We start from the raw sequence: 18,166 nt of genomic DNA, 5'->3' as shown, positions 1-18,166 counted from the left end.
CAACCATTTTAATATGATTTTGAGAAGATTTTATTGAAACCATGTCAAGGTTTTGGGATGGGGCTTCTCAGAAGAAGCAAGGCTGGGCAGAGGTCAACTGCCAGCTGCAGAAATTACTTCAGATCATTTCTGAAAGCACCAATTTCCCATGATTTAATATTCAATAATTTTTCCATGGATTTAAATCATTATGGTTTGGAGTCTTTTGAATGGTGTAAGGTTGTTTGTTCTGCCACTCATCTGTGAAGTCTACATCAATGTTTCTGCTCTTTCTAGCAAAAAGTGCAGGATTTTAATCAGTTTATTGTACAACTCTGAAAAAAGCTTATACAGAAGCAACTGTCCATTTGCTGCTCACACATGCTGTGGTTTTGAAGGTTGTGTTTTACTTTCAAATATATTGATTGTCTCCTTTTTTAAATGTTCTTTTCAGGCCACCTGTGAGCAGAGCTGCTCCTCAGCCTGAGAAACTGCAAAAGAACAATGTCAACAAAAAAAGGAAACTAGTTGAGGTCAGAATTAATATATTTTATATTTCTTTATAAGTAACATGTGCTGGGTGAAATCCATCCCTGTTTTGCCTCTCAGCGAAGGGCAGGTACAATCACAGAGTATTTGCATTTCCATGCTCCCTGCTCAATCCCAAGGGAAATACACCCAGAATCAGCACTTTGGCCCAGGAAAAATCCTGTGCAGGATTTAGAATGATGGAATTTGCTCATTGACTTTGGAACTTTCTTCCCAAACAACTTGCTTGAATTGCCACCTAATAGGCAGAACCAGGGGAATATTCTGTGACCTGTGTGGACCATTTGCAACACTTGGTCTATGGCAAATTTTGATTGTTTCCAGCAAGCTGTGATTGTGTTTGGGACAGTCATTAAGTTGGGCTTCAGGGCTCCAAAGCAGCTCTAACAGCAATCCATTAACCATCCTGGGTTCCTGGAGGAAATTTCCTTGGCAACTACTCATTGTAAGCTGCAATTACACCTCTGATTAATGTCTTAATTACAGAGTTACTTATAGCTTGCCCTGGCTTCCTTTAAGGACTTTATGGTCAGAATTTGGTCTGTGGAAATTTGGTAGTTTATTAAAATGATTTTTGAAAACTCTGCAGGTAGATTCTTTAAAATATCTCATACCCTATATAAATATTAAACTGTGATGGGAAGAGCAATAAAATCCAACCTGTTCTGTGAGTTGCATCTGTTTGGAGTGGGAATTTACAGAACTAGGGCATTTATGGCCTTCTGAATAATTAAAAAAGAAAATAATATAAGTGCAGTGCTTCAGTTGATCAGTTAAAGGTTGTTGATAGCCTCTGATAATGTTATGCCTCAATAAATGAGCAGAGTGGGGATAACTAATTATTGTTTTGTTATTCTATTGCTTCTACAAGATATTTGTACTTGTGTAATTTAGAATTGTCCTTAAGTGGTCCAGGCTCTGAAATCTTGTTTTTTCTTCCATTTCACTCTTGTTCTCTTTGTTTTCCTGGAGCAGGAGCTGGCTTTAGACCACGTGTTTGGATACAGAGGATTTGACTGTCGCAACAACCTCCATTACCTGAACGATGGTGCTGACATTATTTTCCACACAGCTGCAGCAGGCATTGTCCAAAACCTCTCTACTGGTAATTCCACTTGAAAAAATACTTGGAGATAAAATAGCCTTATAAGGAAAATATTTTTGATTGAAAGTCTGAACCTTTTAATCTTCCTGTGGCTTTCCCACATTTTGCATCTTGATAACTAGCATAAACCCAATGTAGGTGGTCTCTGGGGACTCCAGTCCTAGGACAGCTGTGGGCTGGGAAACAAGACCCCATCTGTCCTTTCTGGGCCTCTTCCCTTGGGAGGGCTTTACCTCCACTTCCCCACTCACTGTCTCGATTCACTGGGATTTCACTGGGAAACCTGGGCTTTGCATTGGCAGTTTTGGTGTTTCTTGCAATTATGGTGGCTATAGGCTGATTCTCTGGGTATATAGATAATTTCCCAAATGTTGCTTTTGTATCCACCTCTGTGTGTTGACGGTTGTATCCATAGTGCATTTGGGAATGGGAGCAGAGTTGTAGCAGCTGCCAAATAGTCTGTGCTTCTGTGGTGGTTCTTTCCTCGGTCCTGTGGTGACTGAAATCCTGCTTGGATGTCATTAGGTAGCCAGAGTTTCTACCTGGAGCACACTGATGACATCCTGTGCCTGACAGTGAACCAGCACCCCAAGTACAAGAACGTGGTGGCCACCAGCCAGATTGGTACGTGACCCCCACAGCAAAGCTTCACTCACAGTTTTCAGGGCACTGCTTTATTTGGGGCTTTTCTGTGGAGGAACTTTACTTTTTGTTTGATTTGGAAGAAGTAATCAAGCTGCAGCGTTTTCTTACTGTTTCAATTCCATCTCTAATTGTGAGTGATTGAATTTTAGAGTTAATTGTAGTGTAATTTTATTTTAGAAGACAAACTTTGATAAACTGCTTAATCATCTCAATAATCTGATTTACAGAGTTTCTTCTTTCCTTCCTGTGTCCAAGGCACTATTTAGCAGTGAGAGTACAATGAACATCATTTTCCATACAGAAGCAGTACAGAGAAGGCCAGAAACAGAGACAGATCTCAGCAGAAGCTAGGGGACATATCAGGGGACAGCTGAGAAAACCCATTTCTTTGGGTGTTTATTGTTTACATGGAGACTCCTGCAGGAGTAAACATTGCATGGGGAATGCAGGATGAGTTGTCCCAAGCTTTTAGAAGGATCTGCTGCCCCTCAGCCTAATGCTGAAATAATTAACTTTATGGAGGAGAACAGGGTCAGAATGTCTCAGCCCATTCCAGAAAGAAACTGGAATTCATAACTTGAGGACAAGAGTCACTTAACAGGAGGCAGGGAATTGTAGTGATGAGCACAGTGACAAACACAAACCCTCTGCTGCCTGTCCTGAGCACAGTCACTGCATCTGGAATGTGGAGGGAGCACCCAAACCTGCATGTGGTGCCAGAGCTGTGCAAAACACTGATTTTTGTGACATGGAAAAGCTAAAGGCCCTTTTCCTAGGCCTCAGGAGATCAGTGCTTCAGAGTTTGTTTTGATACTTTGTATAACTAGAGATTCACTTCACTTTTGAATGTAATAATTTTTAAAACATGCATGCCTGTAATATTTCTTTTAGGTACCATTTTTAAACTTAAAAGTACTAAATATTGTTGCAGTATTTGTGTATAAAAGCCAATATACCCAAAAAAAGTTCAACAATATTCCTGGCTTATTTGTTTTGTTGATTTAATCCATATCCATTTCCAAGTTTTTAATTTTGTTTTCCTTCTGGTGCTGATGCTGGCACTTCAGCACAAGTCACATGACTTATTTCACCTATTGTTTTCCCTTGGTGCTTCCTCATTTGCCATTGCTCTCACAATGCAGGTGACATGACAGAATTCCCAGGTAAGGCTGATTTGTTTGTGAATTTAGCAGAGTCCTGTACAAGTTCCATGTTGCCTCGTTGTATCTGTGTGAACCATGGATACAAGTGAAACATCTGCAGGCAATTTCTTTTGCATGAGGCTCTTCATGAATGTTATGTTGTTCTTTTAGAACTTGTCTGACTTCACGGACTACAGTGATTCCCCCCTACCCCGTGTTTTGCAAGCTATTTTGATTTCTCTTTGTTTCTCAGTAGTGCTAATCTTCAAACAAATCCAAACCCCCAACTAATGTCTGTTTAGGTTAAATACTCTTGAAAAATGCCTGGTTTGCTCTGAAGCTTTCCAGAATTAATTCTCTTTTAATGCCTCTGTCCCACAGGTACAACCCCCACAATCCATATATGGGATGCCATGAGCAAGCAAACCCTTTCCATGCTGCGCTGCTTCCACACCAAAGGGGTCAATTATGTGAACTTTAGTGCCACTGGCAAACTTCTGGTGTCAGTGGGAGTCGACCCAGAACACACCATCACTGTCTGGAGGTGGCAAGAAGGTACAAACCAGGGGGAAATCATGTTCCTTCAGCCTAACAGGACTGTGCATAATGATTGGCTTTGCCTTTCAAGTCTTTGGACTTTTGTCTCCCCACTCTATCCCAGTTAGTCAGTTGAAGATGGCAAAAGGTTAGAAAATATGAACAGGAAGATAAGTTTTAAACACCTATTCTAAGTGGAAATTAAGGAAAGAATGATGCTTAATGTAAAATTAAATGGAATTAAGGTAAATTATTCCTTTTCTTTCCTAAAACACTTCAAGTACTATGATGGAGATAGGCCTTTGGGAAGTAATTTCCAGAAAATAATTCTTTGGAAACGGTGGAGGAAGAGGAAAAGGGCCTCAGATCATGAGTGTGTCCTTGTGCATTTTTCACCAGATGATAGCCAATATTTCTGTGTTATTTCACTGACCCAGGAGACAGATTGTGCTATGAAGGCCTTAAATCTGCATTTCCTATATCCGTGGGATGCAACCAGGGACTTTGGGAGTTGCATTGAGATGTTTGATATACTAGACAGCGGTGGGATTTGTAGCTTTCACATCTGGGACGCAGATCTCTAATCCAATACCAACTCAATTTATTTGATAAAATCATATCAGAGCTTCATTTCTCAGGTAAATTCCACTTTGTTTTTATCCTCTCTTTTCCTCATTAAACCAGGGGCTAAAGTTGCCAGTAGGGGAGGACACCTGGAGAGGATCTTCGTTGTGGAGTTCCGCCCGGACTCTGACACTCAGTTCGTGTCCGTGGGGGTCAAACACATGAAGTTCTGGACCTTGGCTGGCAGTGCTTTGCTCTACAAGAAAGGGGTCATTGGTTCCATGGAAGATGCCAAAATGCAAACCATGCTCTCTGTTGCCTTTGGAGCAGTGAGTTCAAGTTACCTGCTACAGGATTTTACATTACCTTTGCATTAAACCTGCAAGGGTCAGTTTTCTTTGCTGAAATCCAACCCAGTGCTTGTTAGTGAAATGTGGATTTAAAACCTGTGCACCTTGAGATCCTTCCCTGAATTTCCTGAGCACAACTGGGTGAATGTCTTCTATTAAGTTCTGTTCACACCTACTACCCTGGCTGGTTTTTTGGTTGTTTTTTTTCTTTTCTGGTTATTTATCTGTTTAACTTAAACTGTGATCTGTTATTTCATGTATCATTTTTTTCTGCTGATGGTATTTGGCATGACACATGCTAGTGATGGTGACAATCCAGTGTGGTCATTAAGGACTTTTAAATTTAGTTTAAAGAATATTACTCAAAGCTGAACAAAAATGCCAAGGTGTCCATTGTGTCAGAGATTGCTGCTGTCTGTTGCAGAATAACCTCACGTTCACTGGTGCCATAAATGGAGATGTCTACGTGTGGAAAGATCATTTCCTGGTCAGGCTGGTGGCCAAGGCTCACACAGGACCAGTGTTCACCATGTATACGACTCTGCGGGATGGGCTCATTGTTACTGGAGGGAAGGAGAGGCCGTAAGACACAGGATCTTCCTAAAGTGCACAATTCTGTCTCGTTTGTGTGGTTTTTGTTTTCGTTATTTATCCAGCACCCCAGAGATAAATGCTGTCTATGCTGTAGCAGCTTCACTCTCAATTTTGCATAACCTGCCCAGATGGCTCAGTAAGTGAAGGACTAGAGGGGGACACTTGAGGATCACAGTGGCACATGTTATGTGGCAGGGAGATGCTGAACCTCTTTGGAATTGTTCCAAACATCTGCATAAGCTTGTACTGCCTGTACTCCTGCCGTAAGTGGAGTTCTCATCATTTGTTAGTTCTGTCAAACTACAGACAGCCTCTCCCAGTGGAGATGCTGTGGGTTTTGGGATTACCACAAGAAACAGATTTACCAGGAAACAGAGATTTGAGATACTTGGCAAGAGGGCAGTTTGGTTTGTACAAATTATGGTGCTGTTTAAAACATGAAATGCGAAAGCATTTAACTTTTTATTATTTAGTTACCATTGCATCATAATAGTGACATAGAGTGGAGGGTGGGTCAATGTATGTTTAGTGATTTAAACAAAAAAATACCGGTGAGATGTTCATATGTAAAGGAAACATCCAGGTAACACCAGGCCTCCTTTGCAGCACGAAGGAGGGAGGAGCAGTGAAGCTGTGGGACCAGGAGATGAAGCGGTGCCGAGCCTTCCAGCTGGAGACCGGGCAGCTCATTGAGTGTGTGCGCTCCGTGTGCCGGGGCAAGGTGAGGAGCGGCCCGGGGCAGAGGGCAGAGCTCTGCTGCTTGCCTGAACTTCTGTTTGTTCTTTAAAGTCACAAAACCCCCACTGGGAGTTACTGAGAGACCCTGAGTTTTGGTGGAGTGGAACACAGTAGGAATAACAGTCATGTGACTTGCTGCAGGAACTCTTGCATGTGTTTGAATTGTGCATGAGAAAGGAGCAGTGATGCTGCACAAGGTGGGACCTGTCCAGCTGAGTGCTCCAGGGATGGCCTCTGTTTCATTTTGCTCAGGAATCTGATACATTCCTTAATAAAAACACCACAGAGGAATGTTGGTTTATATTGCCAATCAAGTAACCATTAACCGATTACAAGCTTAATCTGTTTATGCTTTTTCCAAGTATTTGCCAAGGAAGATCTGGCAGTTTAAACCTTAGCAGTTACTGCTACACTGGCCAACTCTCTCCACTCCTTTTCTTTGGCTACAAACAGGGGAAAATCTTAGTGGGAACAAAAGATGGAGAAATCCTTGAAGTAGGAGAAAAAAACGCAGCTTCAAACTTGCTGATTGACTGTCACATGGAAGGGGAAATCTGGGGTTTGGCAACACACCCCTCCAAAGACATATTTATCTCTGCAAGCAATGATGGGACAGCCAGGATCTGGGACCTGTTGGACAAAGTGAGTACCGCGAACATAAAAACGTGTGATCAAAAATTAACATTTTAGCCAAGTATCCATTTTTCCAGCTGTGCCTTTGAGCAGCCCTGGAATGAAAGAAGGGTTTTGCCTCGTCCTGAGCAGGTTTTAGTCATGTTTGGCACCAGCATTCCCAGAGGAATGCAGGGATTCACCAGCACACCTGTCCATGGAGTGTCTCTTGTTTAGTGTTGTTTATTTGGATCCAAATCTGCAGGCTGGGGGATCAAGGAAGCATTTTAATTCCACATTGCCTGTCTGGATGACACAGACTGTGCTGTCACACACACACACAGCCCCTGCCCATCATTCCCCTTTCCTGGCAGGCACGGCTCCCTCTTCTTCAGAGTCTTCCTTTGGAACTCTGCATGTTGCCTCAGGGATTTTTCCAAGTCAAATTGACTAATAACAACCATTTTTAAAAACAACAAATAAAACATTAAAAAAAAGACACCAAAAATTTTTTAGCTCCTTTTGGCCAGCATAAACCTTTCCAAAAGCTTGCTACCTGAGCTAACAGGAATAATTTTCAATGAGGAAAATTAATCTATTATAAATACAACCAGCTAGGTAAAAATGCAAGAGCTTTCTAGGATGTTTCCACATATCAAATGAAATGGGAAAGCTCTGTGCCAATCAGCAGTTGTTGAAGATGTCAAAGTCATCTTTGAAACAACTTAGGTCTTTCAGCTTGTTCTGCTAAATAGTCCTTTTTCTGGTGTGACACTAAATGTCAGTCTAAAAAAATAATGCAAACATGAACACCCCATCCAAATCACATCTATTTTGAAGTCTGCTTAGCGACATATGTCTGGTGGGATGTGAGTCTCGGTGTGACATTTCAGGTTTATGTTTAGAGGGAAACAGAGTTGATTTGTTTTTAATTAAGCAAGTTTTATACTTTGTGTTTGGAAGTTCTCTGTGTCCTGGGCAGGTGTGAGCCTGTTGCGTGTGTCCCCGCAGAAGCTGGTGAACAAGGTGAGCCTGGGGCACCCCGCGCGCTGCGCTGCATACAGCCCTGACGGCGAGATGGTGGCCATCGGCATGAGGAACGGAGAGTTCGTCATCCTGCTGGTCAACAGCCTCAAGGTCTGGGGCAAGAAGCGGGACAGGAAGTCTGCAATTCAGGACATCAGGTAGGAGGTGCTCAAAATACACAGCCCTAGCTCAACAAAATGGCCATCGAGTGCCAGGTGGATTTGCAGAGGTTTTGTAAGTCTGTGTCTGTTGAAACCTGTGTGAGCTGGTGAAGGGCACTGTGGCTGTGCTTTGATTCAGTCACAGCCACTGCACAACTGTAATTATGGGGATTAATTCTTCAAATTGAAGTTCCTGTAGCTGACTCCCAGAGGATTAGTGTTGCTCTGCACACTGTGCTGTGCCTTTATGTGAACACAATATTAATACAATTTAACAACAAACAACACAGAATAGAGTCATGGAATGGTTTGGTTTGGAAGAGACCATAAAGCTCATCCAGTCCCAACCCCTGTCATGAGCAGGGGCACCTTCCACTATCCCAGCTTGCTTCAAGCCCCATCCAACTTGGCCTTGGATATTTTCAGTCATGGGGCAGCCACAGCTTCTCTGGGGAACCTGTGCCTGGGCCTCACCATCCTCACAGGCAAAAAATCCTTCCCAATATTCCATCTAACCCTGTCCTCTGTCAGAGAGATCCTGAGTCTTCCTCTTCTAAATAAGTATCAAGTTTTGGTTTGGGTTCAATCTCGCTGTTGACAGAAGGTTTTTTGTGTTTTTCATTAAAAAAAGTTCCTGTCACGTTAGCATGAAAGGCAAATCTTGCACCAAAACAGCCAGTGACATTCCCACTCCGTTTTATTTAGGATCAGTCCAGATAACAGATTTTTGGCAGTGGGCTCACAAGAACATACTGTGGATTTTTATGATCTTGCTCAAGGCACAACCCTAAACCGAATTGGCTACTGCAAGGACATTGCCAGTTTTGTCATACAGATGGACTTCTCTGCAGACAGCAGGTACATCCAGGTATGTCTGGGATAGCCCCCGGAGTGCTCGGGTTTGTTGGAACATCATAACGAGATGGAGGCTTGAGCTGTGCTAAGGGCAAAGCATTATTCCAGGTCAGTGGATGGGGTACAATGCTGAAAAAGAAATTGTGGATTATATCCATATGAAAGCAGTTCTCTTCCTCCCTGAGGCTGGGATGTATGTGAGAGCTCCATTGTTAAATTGTTAATTTGAAAGGGTTTCCTTCAGAAATGTTTCTGATTTAGTAAAATTAGGTTGAGATAAAGTATAGAAGTGAGATAAAATCTGTCAGCTCACAGATGTATGTGAGCATCTCCTTCCATCATCATCCTGTAACATTGTTCTTCCTTTATATGTCATGTGATGAATTCCAGGTAATGAGGAAGAAAGAGAAATATTATCCTAGATGTTTAATTGCTGATAAAACCCGGTGAGACTGTTGGAAATTTTACAGAAAATTACGTGTTTATAGCAGAGGTTCCAGGTTTTTCCTTTCCCACTTTCAGGTATCCACAGGTGCCTACAAGCGTCAAGTTCACGAGGTGCCACTGGGAAAGCAAATCACAGACCCTGCAGTCATAGAGAAAATCACCTGGGCCACATGGACCAGGTAACACCCAAGGAGAGCATGGGGCCAGCACTGGGGTCAGGCCACAGGTTTGGGTGTGTAAATGCCGATATGTCCCCAGGGTCTGGCAAACCTGCAAGTGCACCGAAGCTCTGCTTCCTCAGAGCTCCACCCGACACCCTTTGGCTGTTTGGTGTCTGTAGTAATTAGTGCTGTTAATAACACCGGGGGCTCTCACAGAGCCACAGTGGCTCATTGCCACTCATCCCAGGCCCTTCACATGGCTCTGGGCCACTCCAGGCAGCCTTGTCCCACATCAGCAAACGCCAGCAGCATGGAAGGCCTGAAAAAGTGCACTGATTGCATTAAGGAGTTCTGAGAGTCATTAAAATGTATTTCTTGATGTGGATGAACACAGGAATGTGCCCCCAGGATTGCAGAACTGTGGCTGTGCTCTTCCTGCAAGAAGTGGGACAGACCAAAGGCAGAGGTGATAGTGGGGTGAGAAGCAGGCAGGGCTAGGAGAAGGTAAATGAGAATCCTCCTACTCTGCTCTGCTGGCATAAAAATCTGCCCCAAATTTCCCATTTCAGAGGACTCTTGGCAGGTGGTGGGAGGGGGCAGATGCCTCTGGCAGCGAGTCTGTGGGTAAATGATTACAGAGAACTGAAGCCAGGGGAAGAACACCTATTTCTGAGAACGAGTCAACATCGAGACAAGCATTCCATCATTCAGGAACTCACAGCTAAGGGAACAGTGCAGTCAGAAATCCCAGGGGAAGGCTCATAGAGACCAGAGCTGCACAAGATGCTGGTGTAGAATGATGCCAGATAATGGGAAATAAACATAAGGATTAATGGATAGAGATTGCTTAAGAATCACATAAAAATGATGAGCTCAGGGGCAATAATTTAAAAGGGACAATTTTATTTTAAATGCAGCAATTTTTTATTATTGACCTGTGTTGGCTCAGCCTCCTGTGGAAGAGCAGCAGCAATTTATGTCTTATGGTCTAATGTATTTTATTTACCTTGATTTTGGAACAGCATTCTTGGAGATGAAGTCATTGGGATCTGGCCACGAAATGCAGATAAAGCAGATGTCAACTGTGCCTGTGTGACCCATGCTGGCCTGAACATAGTCACAGGAGATGACTTCGGGCTGGTCAAGCTGTTTGACTTCCCATGCACAGAGAAATTTGTAAGTGCCTGTCTTACTTTCACCTAAGGAGCTTTTGCTTTCCCAAACCCCACAGCACTCGTTGTTACAGCACCCAACCAGCATGGTCCACCCTCAGGAAGCTCTTACAGCATCCAAACAGCACAGTCCATCCATGGGCAGCTCCCAGGGAGCGAGATGGACTTGGTGTCAGGATGGCTGCGGGCACAGACCTTTGCCTGGTGCCATCCCTGAGCTGGTGCCCTGTCCCACAGGCCAAACACAAGCGATACTTCGGGCACTCGGCGCACGTCACCAACATCCGCTTCTCGCACGATGACAAGTTCGTGGTGAGCACCGGAGGGGACGACTGCAGGTAATGGGCTGGGGCTGGGGCAGTCACACACATAGGGACACAGAGCCAGACACACACAGAAAGGGACACAGCCACGGGTGTGCACACATACAGACACACTAACGTGACCCACACAGCCACATCCCACTCACAAACACACTGCACGTACACAGTGCACAAACACAGCAGACATGGATACACAGTGCACACACACAGATCCACATGGCCCACAGAGTGCACACAGGTATGCTCAGACACATACACACTGCATATGCACAGACAGTGCACAGACACTGCCCACAGAGCACACACACACAGGGTGCACACTCACGCTGCAGTCATGCACAGACACACATAAACTGTGCACACAATGCACATGCCCACTACACACACAGTGCTCACTCTGCAGACATGCACATATACAGTGCACACACATTGCATATACATATGCAGAGCCACAGTGTGCACAGAGTGTATTGCACACACACACAGTGTTGTGCTTCACACACCCAATGTGTTTATTTTCTGTCTCATTGGGCTGTGCCAAATGCCAATCCCTGCTCTCACTCCTGTCTCCAGTGTCTTCGTGTGGCGCTGCCTCTGAGGAGCCTCTGGTTGCTGCTGTCATGCCCCAGCGAGGGCTGTGCTGGCCGGGGCAGCTGGGAATGCCCCTCCAGCTGCAGGAATCCCAGCCCTGCTGCAGGCTGACATTTCCAGATCACTCATCCCAAATTACTGAAAGGGGATGGGAGCTGGCCTTGGAAAGCCTGACACCCTTGCGAAGGAAGCTGTGGTTTGAAGGGTAACCTGGGGATCCCAAAGGGATGAACAGTTCACTCACAAAGCTGCTTTTGCCTAATACTGTGTTGTTCAAACCATGTCTGAAAAGGGAGAAAATGCTGACAAAATACTGGGCCCTTTAATTTCTGAATTTGTGGCTTGAACAACGTTCAAGAAGTGGGTGGGTTTTAACCACACCTGCTTAAAAGTCCAATTTTGTGAACTCAGTAAAGCTGGGAGCATTTAATGAGCAGGCTGGGGACAGGGGAGGTAACCCTTCAGCTTTCATTAATTGAAGGAGCAAAGTATCCTTTTTTTTTTTTTAAGTCCATTTTATTTTTAAATATATATACTTGGCAGAATTTTCTATCCATGAAGTGCCTTGGAATAATTTTCTAGTAGTTTGGGCTGCAGCCTTGCCTCCCCCCACCTGCTTTCCACACATGGTGCTATGACTCTCACCCAGAGGAGGGCTAAACCACTCTCACCTTTTCCAGCTGGGTGCTTACACGATCCCTCTTTTCTGCTTTGGTTTTTTAATACCTTCACAAGTGAATTCCCCACTGTTTCCGACAGCAAGCGGCTCTGTGCTGTCAGAAGGCCAAAGTGACGGCATTCCAGCTCCTGGGCAGCTGCTCCTGCAGCCAGCAGTGCAAGCTAAACTCCAACAGTGAGTGAGAGGAAGTGTTCCTGCATGCTCCCCACTTCTGGGAAAATGTGCTTTACACTCCTACAGGCAATGGCCAGCCAGAATCTTGGCCTGGTGGGAAAGCCTCCATCAATCCTTATTTCCTGTTCTGGAGCAGGGTCCTAAGCCTTCAAAAACATCCCTGGAATGTCCCTATAGCAGGGCTATGTGTTCCCTCCAGCCAGTCCATGCTGGTTGTAAGCAAAACAAATCCTCTGGTACCAGGAAATGCAGCTTTTTTTTTTGGGGGGGGGGGGAAGCTTATTTCGGATGACTCTGGGCTCCTCTCCCTATCCCTGCTTCTCCTTCACCCCACAGAGCCTCTTGTCCTGGCCTGGGGGACAGCTGAGATCAAAGGAGAGCTGCCTCCATGTGAAAGTGGAACCACAGACAGATACTCCCAAAAGGCAACTCAAACCCTTCAGTATTTGTTAGAATATTTTGACAAAACCAAAAGCTCAAGGGACAGTGGAATTGGAGAAAGTTTAAAAAGGAATAGCAAATATGGGCAATGCCAAAATATGTATTTTAAGATATTTAAGATTCTGGGCATGGAACAACAGCCATATTTTGAAATTAACTTTCTTAATTAAAAAAATAGAGGCCAAAATAAAACATTTAGACTTACATTTACTCTCTGAAAAGGAACAGTGCTTTAATCCCAGTTCAGGACAATAGGATTTTGAACTCTGGAACCTTCCTGCCAGTCTGTTTCTGCTGCCCACTGCACAGAAAAGTAGCAAAACATCCCATTAAAGGAGTGTATTCCTGTCTGTTTAACACATGAAGTGCTTCAGCAACCTCAAAAAATCACCTTTTTTTTTTTTTACAATTGAATTTATTAATGCCTTATATGACTATACAGCAGAGCAGTTTGTCAGATACACAGTATGAGTCCCTATGCAGTCTTTTTTTATTTAAAGAAACCTTCAGGATCAAATCCTGTTCTGTGAGGTGCTGCCAGCAGCGAGCACCTCTGCCTATGTTGTAACCACTCATGTTTGCCTTCCTTACACATTGATTGTATCCCAAATAAAACCAGTTGCGTGGCAGAATGAATTAATCAACAGTGATGTGAGAAATATCTTCAAGCAATAGTGTCTGTCAGGAAAACACTTACTTATGGTTTGTATGTCTCTATGGTCTGGCTTCCTGTATAAAATGCTCAGAAGTAATGCTGTATTGTACTGTAAACTGAAATACTAATGCATGAATTTCTATTTTTCAACGGTCAAGATGCCATTCACTTAAGATCTGCATATAAAATAAATTTGTACACAAGTTTTCTATGTCCAGCTCTTAAATCAGAATCAACACTTTGACCTGGAAACATTATTGGGACTTATTTCCTTCAAACTTGAAAATGGCATTAACCACTCCTGTTTCAAAATCCAAGAGCCTGACACCCTCTGGAGCTCCCTGGGACTCTGGAGGTGGCCCTGAGCAGCTCCTTCATGCTGCAGAAGAAGAAGAAGGACCCTGACAAATCCACCCTACACCGCGCTCTACTGGGACACTACTGCCACCACCATGGACAATGGATATTTATCACAATGAACTTCAAATAAACACAAATAGATTAAACTTGCCTCAAGAAAGCCAAATACTGGTATCATGTCTATAAGCTTTATTGATACTTGGAGTTTTGGGGTTGTGGGGTTTTTTTTCTCCTTTTTTTGTTGGGATTTTTTTTTTTTTTACAGTTCACAATGCATTCCACAGACTTAGTTCAATACAGCTCAAACTGCAAGTGTAAAAATTTTCACTTATTTCTTGCATAACAGGACAGGGCTTTAAGTTTCCAAACAACATTTGCAGCATTAGATACTCGGTCCACAGATTATCAGAGCCTGAAAGCTGGAGAATTATTTGCTCAAGATCAACTACTGTACATTTGTGCAACAAAGTGTATGCTGTAAGTTTCTTTTGCTCTGTGTGAAGGTTCTTTGTTCATTTCTCTTTTGTTGTTTCCAACAGATGCCAGTGTTTACAGAGACTTTAGTTTCTCAAGCTTGTGTGCTCTGGAGCTTGTCCAGGCCTCAGTCAGTTCTCTGAAGTAGAAAGCACTGTGGAGCAGCTGAAAGATCTAAGCTTTGTGAAACACACATATATATATATATTGGCAACTGATAAAACAAAATCACAATACAGCTATATTCATACCAAAAAGGCAAGATTTTTCAAAACTTGCTAAACTGGTATAGTCTTCTAAAACATCTCATTTTAGAAAATCTGCATCAATCTACACAGACCATACACAGTGCACAAACTGGGAAGTGTTCTCCTCTGCCCCACCCACTCTACACCTCTGGAACGCAGCAGGAACTACCTCTGATGAAGCAAATGTACAGCTGTCTCAGTTGTTTGTATTAGCCAGTGCTGCACACAGGATAAGGAAAGATGATTAGTTTTAGATCCATACATAGCAGCTTACAATACTTAAAGATGATGAAACACATGGCAGTCAAAACAGTTATTTTTCCTCAAACACTGCGTTGCTAAAAAATAAAATCTGTGAAATTGCACTGCAATGTCAAGGGGTTATTCCCTGACCCTCCCCATGTAAATCCAATGAGTATTTTCCCCCTTAAAAGATGAACTTCCTTTTCTATTGATAAGTTGCTTCAGGCTTTTTTTATTCAGTTTTGCGCTTCAACCCAGGGATCTTTGCTTGGATCCTGCAAGAGGAAGAAGGAAACACAAAAGTAAGTTTGAGTAACAGACAAAAAAGAAAAGGTTCAACAGTCTTAGAAACAGCAACACGTGAAAAGAACCCTCACAACACAGCTTTATACTCTGAGCCCAATGAAACTGCTGAATTTCTCATTTCCCCCCTCAACTGCATCTGCTGAGGGGCTCAGGTATCACTAATGGGTTGACATACACAGATTTCCATTAAAGAGTAGAGGCTCATTTCAATACACATCAGCAATAATGGAGCTCATTTCCTAACCAGCCCCGAGTTAGAGCCCTTTTCCCTCCTTGGCCTGGCACATGGAAGACTACATTAGTCCTATACAGGAGTGCCACATGTGCCAGGAACTGTTATCAGTACAAAGGAAAATAAATAAACCCAAACCAACTCACTTTGCCATGGCATCTTTGACATTCTTGTTCACAAGTCCCAGGTAATGGTCGATTTGGGCCTGGGATTGAAGAAGAAAAGTTACAACCCAGCTCCTCCTTTGCAGCCTGGCTGAGTCTCACAAAACTCTGGGAGAAGTGGGAGCTCAGCCAGGGGTATATTTCCCAGTATGATGCCAGAACTCTAGGAATGCACGCACCAGAGGGCACAGTGGGCAAAGTCCCAAAGGAATCAATCCCCAGCTTCTCCCTGGTCCATCAAGCCCCAGTTATAGGTGCAAGGCTGGGCCCCGCTGGGCCCCACAGAACAGCAAAGCTGCTTAGCTGGGCTGGGTAACCAGCTTAGGCTGCAGCCTGGCCAGAGGATTGAGCGGCTCAGGTTAAGCCCCACACAGTCTGTGCTCCTGCCTTGGGGCTCCCGGGCTCCCTCTCCCTGTGCAGGAGGAGCATGGACAGGACCCCATGAGGCTCTGCCATCTGCTCTGCCTACCCCCAGTCCCAGCCCAGCCCCTACGGCAGCCTTGCTGTTGAAAGGGGAGACGAAGGGGTAAGCCCCCTCCTGTGCACTGACCTGGCCAAGACAGCCCTGGCCATAATTTAATCAAAAGCATTTTACTTTGGCTCCTTCCTCCCTACTCCTTTAACATGGGAGTCTCTCCCCAAGAGCAGCCCTGGATTGGGCCAAGCAGCTCCCACCTCCTGTTTTTGCCAGGGCTACAAATTCCACAGAGTTTTGGGAAATCAATCCGAATATCAACTCCAAAAGGCACAGCAGGATTAACACACCATGCCCAGTGCTGCTCCAGTCCTGACCAAAGCTGGACCAGTGGTAAAGGCCTCCAAGTTCATCAGGCCTTTTCCAGAACTGTTTGCTGGAGAAATCTCTTCTTCCACCAAGAAGGAAAAGGGAAAGCACGCATGGGTTGAACTTCAAGCTGAACTAGTGTTCCCTGGCCCTGCTTCCTGGGTAAAGGTCTATTTTAAAGTCTTTAAATACTTCAGAAGACTGAAATTAATTTTAATTATTTCTGGTTTTGCTTCAAGCTGATCTTATGAAACATTTAATGAATTCTATTAAATACTTACCTGATGTCTCTCATAAATAACAGGAACACTGAAGAGCGAAATCAAAGCTGGAAAAAAGCACATCAAATGCATAAATATTGACAACAGGGATGGTGTTCAAGCAGAACAAGGACTAGTTTCCACACCTTGGTATGTCCTGCAAAAATGTACAAGAAAAATGAACAATTAAGCCCCACGACCAATTGTTGGCCAGAAAATTGAATAGTCTCTATTAAGGAGAGCCTGAGCTGTTCTTCAGGTCTCACCAACAGTAAAGTCTGGTCACAGGTCATTTTTCACAGTGGGTCATGCAAATTCTTCCCAAAGGCTGCTCAGGCATCAGTTGGTTCTAACACCTGAAAGCTAGCCTGCTCTGGGATATAAGAAATTAAATCCTGCAGTGGGACACAGCCACTGCAGATCCTGTACCTCCTCTGAAGTCCCAGCACAGCAATGACATTCAGGGCAGGCTAAGCCTGACAGGGACAAGCACAACAACCTGCCAATAAATGTAATGTGTAATGCCTGGAAATAGAATCTCAAGGAATTCAATAACACAACTCAAAATTACCTGTTCCATTGCTTTATCAAAAAAAAGGAACTTAAAGTGCAACATCTTAAGGCTAAAGAATCAGCCTCCCAGTGTTGACCGGACCCCACTGCTTTCCCAAGGTTATTTGGTGTGCCAGGTGTGTAACACAAGTCCACACTTACCCAGGATCAGTAATGTCAGACCATTGAACAAGGCACCAACGTAAGTGAAAAACCACATCAATACTGCGAACTGCAAGGGAAAAAGAGCCCGTCAGCACCCACTCTGTGCCCAGGACATCCCAGGGTTTGCTGCAAACACAAATACCAATCTAAACAGCCCCAAACTGCACTTTACCCTTGTACACCTCCTGTAATCAGAGCTGGGTGATGAGATGGCTGAAGGACTCAGTAATGGGATACGTGGACTCCTGTGTCCAGATCACAGGGCTGAATTCAGCCTGGGTCAGCAGTGCCCAAACACTGCCCTGCGCCTTCTCAGGGCACTGCCAATTCCATGGTGAGGAATGAAGGGCAATCATACAGTTCTCCTACCTTCCATCCTCCAGAGAAAGGGGACAAGCCAGGCCAAGAGAGGCCAAATTGCTGGTGCACGACAGAGCCAGAGAGAAAGATCACACGTGTGCATGGTGGCCCTGCTGCCACCCGAGTGTCCACCCACTTGGCCAAGCCATGCTCTGACTAGACCAGACAGAGGCTCTGACACATCAGGAAAAGCCTCTCTGGAAGGTAACCGGGTAGGGTGTCCTTGATTTACCTTTTCTCCTTCAAAAAACCCAAAAAACTTCGTATGTTAAAAAATTTAGGGCCAAGAGGAGTGAAAAGTGCTCTAACGTGGAAGCTGGCTCCAGGTCAGAGCCAAGCCATCCCTAAAGCCCCACACTGCCTGCTGGCTCCCTATCTCAGCCCCATTCTCCCTCCCTGCTGACAGCATTTGTCCAGCTCCTGGCGGGACACAGGCTCCGCTTCCCAGCTCCACACAAAGGTCTGCCCACATTTAGTGCCAGGTGGAGTGTCCCAGGCACACCTCTGACCTATAGCAG

The 18,166-nt window shown here is 44.3% G+C and overlaps 2 protein-coding genes across 7 annotated transcripts in view; one reads left to right on the top strand and one right to left on the bottom strand.

Moving 5' to 3' along the window:
* Positions 1-11,558, top strand: part of EML6 (EMAP like 6) — an 85,142-nt gene extending 73,584 nt beyond the window's left edge. For 2 of the 3 annotated variants that reach the window (XM_077781998.1, XM_077781997.1), the window contains 15 exons: positions 434-512; positions 1,504-1,633; positions 2,159-2,257; positions 3,421-3,441; positions 3,802-3,975; positions 4,642-4,850; positions 5,296-5,453; positions 6,072-6,186; positions 6,657-6,845; positions 7,827-7,999; positions 8,708-8,870; positions 9,380-9,483; positions 10,488-10,641; positions 10,875-10,975; positions 11,534-11,558. In XM_077781998.1, the coding sequence (XP_077638124.1) occupies positions 434-512; positions 1,504-1,633; positions 2,159-2,257; positions 3,421-3,441; positions 3,802-3,975; positions 4,642-4,850; positions 5,296-5,453; positions 6,072-6,186; positions 6,657-6,845; positions 7,827-7,999; positions 8,708-8,870; positions 9,380-9,483; positions 10,488-10,641; positions 10,875-10,975; positions 11,534-11,558 (1,894 nt within the window). The remainder of the gene's footprint in view (positions 1-433; positions 513-1,503; positions 1,634-2,158; positions 2,258-3,420; positions 3,442-3,801; positions 3,976-4,641; positions 4,851-5,295; positions 5,454-6,071; positions 6,187-6,656; positions 6,846-7,826; positions 8,000-8,707; positions 8,871-9,379; positions 9,484-10,487; positions 10,642-10,874; positions 10,976-11,533) is intronic. The other variant, XM_021537683.2, reaches the window with a different exon arrangement.
* Positions 11,559-14,026: 2,468 nt separating this feature from the next.
* RTN4 (reticulon 4) overlaps positions 14,027-18,166 on the bottom strand; it is a 42,074-nt gene continuing 37,934 nt past the window's right edge. For all 4 annotated transcript variants that reach the window (XM_021537684.3, XM_021537685.3, XM_021537686.3 and 1 more), the window contains 4 exons: positions 17,286-17,355; positions 16,593-16,639; positions 15,510-15,568; positions 14,027-15,100 (listed from right to left, as the gene is read on the bottom strand). In XM_021537684.3, the coding sequence (XP_021393359.2) occupies positions 15,058-15,100; positions 15,510-15,568; positions 16,593-16,639; positions 17,286-17,355 (219 nt within the window). In that variant the 3' untranslated portion in view covers positions 14,027-15,057. The remainder of the gene's footprint in view (positions 15,101-15,509; positions 15,569-16,592; positions 16,640-17,285; positions 17,356-18,166) is intronic.

This window comes from Lonchura striata, chromosome 3, assembly GCF_046129695.1.
Source record: "Lonchura striata isolate bLonStr1 chromosome 3, bLonStr1.mat, whole genome shotgun sequence".
NCBI lineage: Eukaryota > Metazoa > Chordata > Aves > Passeriformes > Estrildidae > Lonchura > Lonchura striata.
This window is presented reverse-complemented; position numbering and strand designations above follow the sequence as displayed.